Source organism: Pocillopora damicornis, chromosome 4 (genome assembly GCF_964200805.1).
Source record: "Pocillopora damicornis chromosome 4, jaPocDami1.2, whole genome shotgun sequence".
Lineage (NCBI taxonomy): Eukaryota > Metazoa > Cnidaria > Anthozoa > Scleractinia > Pocilloporidae > Pocillopora > Pocillopora damicornis.
In genome coordinates this window covers 29444149-29456150 of record NC_142673.1, presented here as the reverse complement: position 1 = coordinate 29456150, position 12002 = coordinate 29444149, and the positions used below count along the sequence as shown (strand labels likewise).

Below are 12002 nucleotides of genomic sequence, written 5' to 3'. Positions count from 1 at the left end.
GATAGACTTTTGTAATAATAGTAGGGGAGTAAAAGAGCCCTACATGTGGAATACAAGGAGTTAAAATCATCATGAAAAATTTCTACTATTCTCTAATCGCTCCATGTTTTATTACTTTTTTGACATGGTGCAATCAGATTTACCTCAGAACTACTCTGCCATATGATAAACGAGCATTTTTTTTAAAAGGGGGCCATTATCCTGCTGCGCGCGTTACAAAACGTGTACAAATAATAGCTCAACGACGAAGACTCAGCACTACGGCGAGGAATACCAGACAACGTTATTGCAATTAGGTGTAAATCAAGGGGTGAAATTGAGCAGGACATTTCTATCCCAAAAACAACTGCATCCGATACGGTTAATTTTGGGATAGCGTTTTACTCCTTTCTACCTGAGCAAAGAAATTTCGAAAGTCTCCCTTACGAGTTATGTGAGAACGGGAACAGCGGGTATATACGCCATGGCTGAATGCCAACAGCGATGAGACCTGGAAACCTCAAAACTCGTTACCAGTCCTTCCAGAGCCTTAGGTCAACAAAAATGGCGAGATGACGTTCGTGGAAGTGTTGAAAGTGATATTTTCATTTCGATAGCAAGAGTAGTTGCTTCCAAGAAAGGCAATAATGGCTGATCGGAATAGAACACGATCCAAAATTTACGAGACGTTAAATAACCCTGAACTTCGCTGTAAAACGGGGTAAGTGTGGGATTCACATCCGCTTGTGCTGTCATGAGCATTTTCAATTCATCTAATGTTCATGTAGTTTAGATCTTCGAAGTCATCATTTTCGCAAGTTCACGACGTTAAATGTATAGGTTCCTTTACGTAACGTTTATCTATGCATGTTGAGAAGAGGATATCTGCACGAGGGTCCTCTTGCGATTGTAGAATCGAAAAATACTCCTCACGAGGGTAAAGGTTGATTTCTGAGAGAAGAGAAACGATTTTTCCCTATTTCCTGTACATATTTCGTTTCGTTTTGGAAGAGATACATGATATTTGTTCCCGGCGCTCAAAATTTTTCACAATTATTTTCAGTCGCTTACAAGTTTTCATGGCCTCTTATTAGTATTATAGATGTCTGGAAGTGGTAAAATGACCACAAAAGATGGGTTTTGTTGTATGGTATTCATGGCCTCACGTTGCGTCACGTTGAAATACTGTGAGAATAGCAGTGAAATTTGACCTCTCATGACTCTCATGTGATTTGATGTAATTCTGGATGGTAACATTTATTGAAACTATCGTTCACTACACTTTTGCATCTTTTGGTATTTCTGCTGTCCCCTTTTTAAATTTACTTTTTCAATTGATGTTAACTCCTTTAGCTTTCATGGAAAGAAATGTGTTTATTGTACGATGTTTCAGATTCAATATCGTTTGAGCATTTAAACAAGTTATATTTTATCGTCATCAATATTGGTTCAATTAATATATAAAACTGTTATTTGTACATTTATTACCAGGCATGGTAATATGTTTACAATATTGTTATGATACAGGACTCAAAACTGTTGTGGCTAATGCAGTTTTGAATGCAACTATTGTAAATGTAATAAATATATCTTAAATGTCAATCTTAGTTCTGGTCTGGTCTCCAAATTTACAGCTGAATTAATCCTTGAATTGAAAGTTTCTTTGCAGAGAGAAAAAAAAAATTTGTGTACTCACATCTTAAAAAAATGCTACTTGAACTTACCAGTACATGTATTTACATGTTAACAAAGTTTTTCGTTGTGTTGTGGTCTTCAATATGTGTACATACATGTTATTCAGTCTGTTAAACAAGTGTTTTCACTGTAGTGAAATATTCTGTTTATATGACTGTGTAGATACTGTAAACAGTCCAAAATTATTATGCAATTGTGACTGTCCAAATTGTACGTGAAATTAACTTGGCTTAGGATAAGATGCATAAAAATATATATCCTCTTTTGGGAAAAATTTAAAGTGTATAATAATATTATACATGAAGAGACTCTAGTCAAGTTACTTTGGGTTCTTTATATAATTGATGTGAAAAATGTGCTAATAAACTTGATTTTCCTTTTCGTAGTTGTGGTTTCTATGGAAACCCAGCATGGAGAGGTTACTGTTCAGTATGCTACAGAGAGGTGTATCTTAAGCAGCAGAGGGCACGAGCTGCATCACATAGTAGAGAAGATGCGTTATCTGGTGGCTCTCACAATTTCCAAACAGAGGGTATAAAGCTTGATATTCTGTGATTCATTCATCGTCTTTGATTTCTGTATCCTGTTATAGTATTTACTAAAACAGGGATAGATATCCTTTGCTATTCATCTTTGCACAACCTGCACAGGATTTGTGCTTGAAAATAATGTTGAAATCATCTTTTTGTGTTGTGCTATCTCACTATTTTTAGTAAATACAAATTAAATGGTGGATATTAACCTTGTGGCCTGGCAGCTCGGTAAATAAACACCATCACCCACCTTACTAACCTTATTCACTCTGGTGAATAGTTGTTAATAAACTATAAATGTCTCCTCTTTTTTTGCCTCTCACCTGGTAGTTATTGATATTAAATAACTTTGAAAAGGGACAAAATCTATTAGCAGTGGTTTAAAAGGATTTCCTAGTGGAAGCTAATAGTGCTTTTCAAAAGAAACTTAATTCAAATCTGCAAATGAGGGCAGAAAAAAAAATTAAAATTTTTATTCTGTTTTTAATAATTATCACCATCAATGGTAACTTTAAGGTCATTCGTAAGCATGCATTCACACTCTATAACACCATCCTTACAGTTTTTGTTATTGTTATTGAGTGCTTTGAATTTCCTTTGTAGTGGGGCATGAGGAGGAAGAATCAGGAAGAAAACTCAAGTTCAACAAATTTGAAGAAAAAAAGAGGTTCCAGTTAGAATCAAAAAAGTAAGATTTAATACTGGTGTGCATTTGTATGCTTGTTTTGACTAAAATGTAGAAATTGATTCATGGGGAATCTGATTTTTTTTTCAGTAATTTCTGTTTTTCAATGTTTATCAAGATAACTTAAAGTTGACTGAGGTGATCAGAAAATTGTTCATTCACCTGATATGGCTCTAGCCAGAATCAGATGTTCCATGGACTAACCAGCATGGAATTTAGATTCTTCTTTATGATTACCCTTATTTAAACCTACAGTAGATTTTAGTGTTATATTTTACTAAACATTAAACCACACTGACTTGTATCAGTAATTATTTAATGTGTAATTTGTCTCTTGACAGACAAAGTGTCAAGAAATTATTCAAAAAGAGTCCAGGCAGATCTTCTGTACCAGATGCTGCAAATTTATCCCCATCTCAAGGTGAGTTCTGATGGTGTGCATTGCCATTGTTCTTGGAAAGGGTGTTTCATATGGTTCTTAATGTTTTGTTGTTAAAATCGTGTAAGATAGAGTTTCTTAGTCTCTTGTGTGTAGAACAACATTCATGCGCATGTGCTTAAGCCACAGTCTGCTTGATTGGATCTCTTTATTTGCGCGAGTTTTGCAGAAGTCAAATAATTTTGAGTAAGGCCGGTTTTCACATGTTTCACTCTGTTATGCCAGGGACAGGGGGTTCATTCAAGCCTTCCCACTGGCTTGTTTTAAATTTGGTGTTTACAAATGTTGGCTTGATAGCTAAGACAGACATGATATACACAGCAGTGGCTTTTTTTAATATTGTCCATCAAAATTGTGTCAACTTACAGGTGTTGATGAGCATCATGACTCTCCATATAAGGAAAGAAGATCGTGTTCAAATGCGAAGCTTGCTACATATTTTTCACTCACAAATTTTTCATATTGGTAGTATTGTAATTATTTTGTCCATTCTGATAGTAGTCTTGAATTAACCCATGATGGACTTGTTTATGGTAAATTGTAATCTCCTATAGTTGAGCCTGAAAAGAGTGTTTCAAGTTTCCGGGATTTCCTAAAGACCCTCAGGAAACCAGCAGCACAAGATGTCAATGACAAATGCAAAGTGTGAGTAATTTTGATTGTTTTAAAATTCATCTTTTTTCAAAAGTTGTAAAAAGTGGTTTTATTGATGTGTGTTCTAGTGGTTCATTTTTTATCTCTTTGTTCATCTGCATTTTAATCCAGAGTGTCCCTCAGCAAATATCAATCTTGACCAGTTTTTTGCCAGTTTAACTTTTTCATGTGAAACTTAGATTAATGTACTTAATTATTTACAGACAGCTATACGTCTGTTTTATTGGCTACTTATCTGATGTAGTAAATTTTATTAATAGTACAGGTAACCTTTTAAACCAGGTTGGCTGAGTGTTTAAGGTGTTGGAATACATTTTGGTGGCCCCATGTTCAAATTCAACCATAATTTATAGTTTGAGTTATCTTATGAATATCAATTCTGCTCCTTACTCACATTTACAAAATAGTCACATGGTCTTCTTTCACCTAACTGAGATTTTGGTTGTCACAAGGGCAGATTATCTCCTACTGGTTCATCAGGAACTGTGACATCTCTCTAAATTTGTTTCTTTTTTCTTTTGACAGGTTTGTTCAGAGCATTTTAAACAACCCATCTCTGAAGGTGGAAGAACAGAGTCAGTTGGTTCATGACTTTTATGGGGTGAGTTTTTAGCACATGAAGGACACTTGAAACAAAAGAAACAAACAAACAAAATGCATAGTGAATGCTATGTTTGATTTTGAATTATTTCAACCTATATTAATATTGCTTCATTTCTTTAACCATTATCCATTTTAGGCAATGTCAGAGCATCTACAGTCCCATCAGTTGTTTCAAAATCAGCCACAGGAAGTGATTGACAGAACATTGGATGGTGTAGAAAAACACATCATGACAAAGTTGTATAGAGTGTATGTACATGTACAATGAAAGCTGTTCTTTTAAAGGGAACAACTTACTGGGTTTTGTGTCATAGAGATAAGGAAATGTTTCTTCTGTCGTATGATCTGAAGATACCCTCTATCTGAGCTTGAGCAAAATCACCACACTCCATCAATGTTGAGCACTCAATGAAGAAGGAAAAGTATTTATCTTTTATTAGTATTATAGTGATTCAGCATGATTGAAAGAGAGAGAAAGATTTTCTTGAACGTTTTGAATGTAACTGTACTAACTTAAGTAAACTGTCATGAAAAAAGTTTTACTGCTCTGCATTATTCTGTATTTGGTGGTAAATGTACATCCATGTTATTTTCAGCCATTTTACCCTGTACACCCAAACATCAGTGTGGATTTTCTCTATACTTTTCTTCATACATTTCCTAAGGTTCTGTTAAGGAGAATTTGGTGATCATCTCTTCTATTCTTTTGACCTTAACATTTAATTCAAGGGGGTGATATTTTAAAGAGAAATTAGATGCTGGCCATACTTAAGGATCAAAGGGCTATGACCTTCTGTACATGTTGACTTGACAAACTTGAAATTTAACCAGCAGCTTGTACGTTAATTTTGCAGTGTTTTCTGTCCAGCTTCTACGGATGATGAAGCTAGAGATTTGGCAAATCAAAAGCGTATAAGAAGTTTTAAGTGGATAACTCCTCAGCATCTAGATGCTGCGATAAATCCTAGCAGTGACAAGGTACAGCAGTTGATTGAGGAAGCACAAGAAGGTATGATTCATTTTCGTGTAATGTCTGTGGGTATTTCTTTCAGAGCTTGTGTTAATGTTGTTGTGGCAAGTGCTTATTAAGTTTTGTTATTACCATATTGGGTTATGAAGATTAAATGTGGAGTGGGTAAAGAGGTGTACATGTATTAGAGAGCTGGTAGGTGAGAATGATTGGTTCTTTTGCTATATGCTCTATTTGATTTAACTAATGCCTTGTGGTGGCTTCAAATCTTACTGCCTGAAAATACCCCTGCTATGCAGGATACAGCAAGTAGTCATTAGAATTAGAATGGTGGCCTATGTCCATTCACCTTGCTCTTATCAAAGAAATTCAAAGAGGACTAAGGGTCATTATGTTTGTAAAGAGGATGGATCTACATGTCCATTATCAGGCCAAGTGGTTAATTAGAAGTGATAACGTTAAAGTTAAAATGAAGCACCTCAGAAAAGCAATTACAATGATATAAATTAATTGTGAAGAGGTGATTACATAAATTATTATACTAATTGTCTTTGTTCATGACTTTTGTTTTTTTTTCATAGCTTAGTTTTTTTCCTTATCATAGCTTTTGTTACCTTTGTTAACTAGTCTTGTTGTGAGAAAGACTTTTTTCCCTGATCTGATGAAATATTTGGTAGCAGAGTGGTAAAGTGCCTTCTGTTTTTTTGTTGTTGTTATGTCCAACCAACAGTGTACGTGAAGGTTCATCCTTTTAGCCTCAGAATCTCTCTTTTTTTTTTTTCTTTTTTTCATGAAATGGTTTGACATTTACAGCTTTCCAAGTGCCTTAGTTCAGAATGCTCTCTAGCTATGCACACATACCTTTCTGGTTTGGCAGTTGCAGCTTTCTTAGTGCCTTGGTTTGTAATGCTCTTCAGCAATGTGCACAAACTTTTCTTTGCATGACTCAAGGGTTCATTGCCCATCAGTGTTCCTGGACTGGAAGAAACACTTTGGTTTGTCATTTGATATCTTGTAACCAGAATGCACAAGCCATTATGAGATGTTAACTGCCTTTTGTCCATTGTTATGGCATAGTATAATAGTATATTTAAAATTTTAAGGCATGTCAAATGTGCACTTTATAGTTTTGGAATGCAGTATGTATGTTTATTTCTTTTTCACTTAATCTTTGTTTTTCCTCCAGATCTGGTGGAAATAAACACAAGGAGAGCTCCTCAGGATAAACTAGCTTGTGTTGTGCGTTGCTGCAAGAACATATTCAGTATCCTTTATTGCTCTACAATCTCTGCCATTTTAACATTCTGACTTAATAGTGAAACTGCTTTTAAATTTTAAAAGTGATGGTATGCATTAGCAAATATAAGTTTTATGTGGATTTTAAGTTATAGTGTATTTACAAAAAATAATTTCTTGAACTCTCTTTGAGAATTAAGGCTATATAGTGATATAGTATATCTCTTAACCCCCCCTCCCTCCCTCCCTCTCCTTAACCCCCTCTCTCTCCCCCTTCCTTCCTTCCCTTAATCCCCCTCTCTCCCTCCCTTCCTTCCTTCCCTTAATTCCCCTCTCTCCCTCCCTTCCCTTAACCCCCCTTTCTCCCTCCCTTCCCTTAACTCCCCTCTCTCCCTCCCTTCCCTTAACCCCCTTTCTCCCTCCTTCCTCCCCTTAACCCCCCCTTCTCTCCCTACCTCCCCTTAACCCCCCCTCTCTCCCTCCCTCCCCTTAACCCCCCTTTCTCCCTACCTCCCCTTAACCCCCCCTTCTCTCCCTCCCTCCCCTTAACCCCCCCTTTCTCCCTACCTCCCCTTAACCCCCCCTCTCTCCCTACCTCCCCTTAACCCCCCCTCTCTCCCTCCCTCCCCTTAACCCCCCCTCTCTCCCTACCTCCCCTTAACCCCCCCTTCTCTCCCTACCTCCCCTTAACCCCCCCTCTCTCCCTCCCTCCCCTTAACCCCCCCTTTCTCCCTCCTTCCTCCCCTTAACCCCCCCTCTCTCCCTCCCTCCCCTTAACCCCCCCTTCTCTCCCTACCTCCCCTTAACCCTCCCTTTCTCCCTCCCTCCCCTTAACCCCCCCTTTCTCCCTCCTTCCTCCCCTTAACCCCCCTTCTCTCCCTACCTCCCCTTAACCCCCCCTTTCTCCCTCCCTCCCCTTAACCCCCCCTTTCTCCCTCCTTCCTCCCCTTAACCCCCCCTTTCTCCCTACCTCCCCTTAACCCCCCTTCTCTCCCTACCTCCCCTTAACCCCCCCCTCTCCCTCCCTCCCCTTAACCCCCCCTCTCTCCCTCCCTCCCCTTAACCCCCCCTTTCTCCCTCCCTCCCCTTAACCCCCCCTTTCTCCCTCCCTCCCCTTAACCCCCCCTTTCTCCCTCCCTCCCCTTAACCCCCCCTTTCTCCCTCCCTCCCCTTAACCCCCCTTTCTCCCTCCCTCCCCTTAACCCCCCCTTTCTCCCTCCTTCCTCCCCTTAACCCCCCCTTCTCTCCCTACCTCCCCTTAACCCCCCCCCTCTCTCCCTCCCTTTCCTTAACCCCCATGCTTATAGATTCAAGTATTGGATCAAAATAATCTGCTTAGATTGATTGCAAATGAAAGACTTCAGCACCTACATGTACATGAAACCTTGGCTGTCTTGACAGTCACTGCAAATGTTCTACCCTAACATTTTGACAGAAATTATTCACTTCTCAACACCTGCTGGAGGAGCAGTTAGTGCCGATGACTTCCTTCCTTGTTTCATTTATGTTGTCTTAAAAGCAAATCCTACAATGCTACATTCCAATGTTCAGTAAGCACTATCTACAATTTATTTACATGTGTGTTAATTCATTGTTGATATCATTACATGCGAGTGATCAAGGAATCCGAAACTTTTTATAGGATAGCTATATCCTTTAAACCAAGACAGGTGCACTTCAGTTTGTATTACATGCAATGTGGTATTGAAACATGTGTTTTGTCAAAAATTTGAAAATGGTACATTAAGAGATTCTATACTTACAGAAGGTGGGAAATAAGTTGCTTTGTCAAGTCTTGCATGCTCAGTATATTTCTTGATTGAGAAAAAAAGACATTTTTCCATTTCGAAGGTTTATGAGACAGTGTGTTTTTTTACCAGGTATATCTCCAGATTTTGCAATCCTAACAAACTAATGATGGGAGAAGCTGGATATTACTTCACAAACCTTGTAAGTGGAACCTATGCATAAAGCAATGATCCTGCACAAGTCCCTTTTATAACTGATTTATACTGGTTCTTCTCTTACGCGTGTAGTTCAAACCTGACTTGGTCTCTGGGTCGAAAGGTGGGGGTTCAGGGTAATCGGTCAAGTTGACCTAAAGTCATCTCGCTTAAAATCGTGTCGCCCCCGAACCTGAGTCATGTCGCCCGAAATAAAAAGTTCAGTCATCGGATGAAACCGGGTTCGAGACGTAGCGGGGTCGTTGTGTTGTGTTCTCGGGCGAGACACTTGACTCTTATAGTGCTTTTCTTCACCCCAGGAGAATGAACTGTCAGGGAAAGCTGATGAGTACCTTGGGGATACCTTGCAATGAAGTAACATCCCACCCAGTGGTACTATAAACAATGATAAGCTCCAGACGGATGTGCCACTCAGCTTCAGTGCTGACTTTACCTTTGTACCTTTTTTGTTCTCACATTTCTATTCTTTAATTTCTTTGTCAGTGTTGTGCTTTATCGTTCATTGAGAAGCTTGATGCTCAGGCGTTATCCATGTCTCAGGAAGAGTTTAACAGGTAGATAATCACCTTTAGGAACATTTGTACATTGCACCAGATCACTTTCGTTTAATTTTCCAGTTTTTGCATAGTTGTTTTAAACAGAGACGCTCGAAACTCTGAAATTATTTCTACCATAGTTGTTTTTAGATGTTAATGCAGACTGTATCAAACGTGAATCTCGAGGTGGTGTCTGATGTAGTACTGAGGGAGACGCCATACTTAAACCTCAGCCAGACTTATAAGGCCGGGTATTTAAACATAGTTTACCCTTTTCTTTCTTTTTTTTTTTAATAAAACCATATTCTAAACCATCTTTAATTTAGCCGAACCTTTTATCTGAACAGTTATTTTTGTGAACATTGTCAAGAAGGCCGAAAGCTAACAGTAGGTGGGAACGCATATATTTGGATTGTAAGGCGCACTTGTTTTGGGTCTTCTTGAAGCATTTATACTGGCTTTTTTAACATGAAAAAAAAAGAGCAACAACAGCGCTGTTCTGTGAGGTTTATCACTCACCTATTATATTTGTAACTACGCTGAAAGTTACAATATCAATTTTATCGAAACTACTTCACTTGTAAGTTAACTTTCCTCTTTGGTTTAAAGAAACATGTATGGGGATGAAAGCGACGGTGCAGAGCAAGCCAAACCTGAAGCGGAGCCTCCTGTGACATGCAAGGGTCTGGAACTTATGAAGGTTAATAAAACCGCACCCCAGGGTTTCAATAAAAGTTGGTTACTGGCGGTCTACTCCCGCTTGTAAAACCTCTTATCGATGTCTGCTTAGCCCGAGAGCAGATGCCCGGAATGCTGAAAATTACATTTCCAAGCGTCTAGATTTCAAATTGTTTGTGGGGGAGCATGCCCACAGATCCCCCTAGGGGAAAGGGGCCGTACAGCTCATTTTTCGGACACAGCCAGCATCGGCTGCCGCTCATGGAAAACGTTTTTGATATCCCTTGCATTCCATTAGTACATGTGTGTTCATTAGTTTATCCATGGTATGTGTAAATGACTATGTAACTAGGTACATGCATTCTATCATGAGCTTGAAAGAAAATGCAATCAACTTGGCACGTTTAACAACCAATCCTGAAACTTTGCTTGCTTGTGGCAGTTTTTGCCTTTCTTTCTTCTCTTTCTGTCTGATTTTGATGGACCTTCAGCTTCGGTCCCTAACCTTTTTTACCTCTAAAGTTTTTTTTAACAATCTCGAGCCCCGAGATTTACGTATTGGTGTCATTTACGTATTGTTTGTCTGTTTGCCCTCTCAGTCCAATTTAGAGAGGCTTGGTACTTTGAGGGAACGCCAAGTGAAGCTTAAGGAGGACGCTCTTTTACTACAAGCACAAATGACAGAATTCAGGAACAACATAGTAAAGGAGGTAAAGTTGAAATTCCTGCAATTACAGATATCGTTTTTTCTTAACCATCCTCTCAATAATCAGTTACTGCAAGGTGCGGTGGTTTTCAATCGTATTGTTGTGGTTGTTGTTGTTATACTTATTGTTCTGATTACTCATAGCTAACCTTTGATGGTCGCTACTGCCATTGTATTTCTGTAGGTTGACGCTATCTTAGCTGGAACAAGTAAAGGAAACACGTATCTGAAACCAGTTTTAACCGCAGGCGAGCCGCTTGAGACAGGTGTGACTGCCAGTTGATCTACCAAACAAAGATGTCAAGAACATTTGCAACTGAGACTTGAATCGGCGCAGAAAAGGCGCATCGATCCTGATAAACGGCGAAATTTTCTCACATTTTCCACACCTTTTTCCGTGATCATAAAAATACTGTTTTATGCTATAGTTAAGATATTATGCGCGCTGTCATTGGTCGATGGGTTTGATTACGTGGGATTATAGATGCATGCGCGCATATTTTTTGAGAACTATTTTCTGAAAATAATAGGACTTTTATTTCGTGTCTACAGAAAGTGATTTAGACATTCGCCAGGATTAAGAGAGTTCACAAAATGTAAGCAAGTCTTTCATTGCATCTCGAGTTCACTTAATTTTTCTCGAATTCTTTCAACCTCTCTCTCTCTCTCTCTCTCTCTCCCTCTCTCCCCTCTTCCTGTTGTGTTTAAATACACCTCTGTCGTTATGTCTAGATACGCCTCTGTATTCACGGAAAGAGTCCTCTATTGCTTAAATAGACACTTGCATGCAATTGTACATAGTACTTAATTTTGTTATTATAATTAACCACTGAAGACAGAAGATTCGGGGAGAAGACGATCTGAAAACTGTACTGAAAAAGGAAATTACTGAGAACAAGTTACATAAAATACCACGAACAAGTTTTATATGGAAATTATTTAGTTATATGTAATGCAAAAATTGCTATTTATGCTTGCATATTTCAATAAATTATATATGTCTATTGTTTTTCACCCCAACTGCAATGTGTACATGATGTTTACAATCGATTTCATTGTAGTGTGTTCAGTCGAATCTAAGTTAAATATGACTTTTGATATTCACATAGGACAAGAAATTAAATCTTGCATGAGATTGGATAAGTCTGCGCTCTGCGATCATTTGGGTCAGGATCTGGCTAGGATTGCTGATTTTCTTTTGAAATGTTGTACTATTTCCTCTGTTTTGAAAATCTTCATATTTTTTTTAAAAAATTAAGGATCAAACCTTTCTACATGTCGTATTAGAAATCTGTACTAATTCGCCTCCATCATTGGCCATCCT

The 12002-nt window shown here is 38.5% G+C and overlaps 1 protein-coding gene across 1 annotated transcript; it reads left to right on the top strand.

Annotated features, from left to right (window-relative positions):
- Positions 1-508: 508 nt before the first annotated feature.
- LOC113683873 (rab5 GDP/GTP exchange factor) lies at positions 509-11698 on the top strand. The gene is made up of 15 exons (XM_089203974.1): positions 509-700; positions 2061-2206; positions 2811-2895; positions 3234-3313; positions 3886-3976; positions 4511-4586; positions 4725-4837; positions 5443-5597; positions 6745-6822; positions 8230-8344; positions 8675-8744; positions 9242-9312; positions 9904-9994; positions 10572-10682; positions 10863-11698. Exons 1-15 carry the CDS (start codon positions 627-629, stop codon positions 10959-10961), a joined length of 1455 nt encoding a protein of 484 aa, XP_089060100.1. The 5' UTR covers positions 509-626; the 3' UTR covers positions 10962-11698.
- Positions 11699-12002: the final 304 nt, after the last annotated feature.

Excerpts from the sequence above, each read along its gene's own strand:
- LOC113683873 (XM_089203974.1), top strand. The coding sequence starts at position 627 with ATGGCTGATCGGAATAGAACACGATCCAAAATTTACGAGACGTTAAAT. Across the intron at positions 6,823-8,229 it reads TTGCTGCAAGAACATATTCA|AAATTATTCACTTCTCAACA; the intron begins GTATCCTTTATT and ends ACATTTTGACAG. Across the intron at positions 9,313-9,903 it reads TCTCAGGAAGAGTTTAACAG|AAACATGTATGGGGATGAAA; the intron begins GTAGATAATCAC and ends TTTGGTTTAAAG.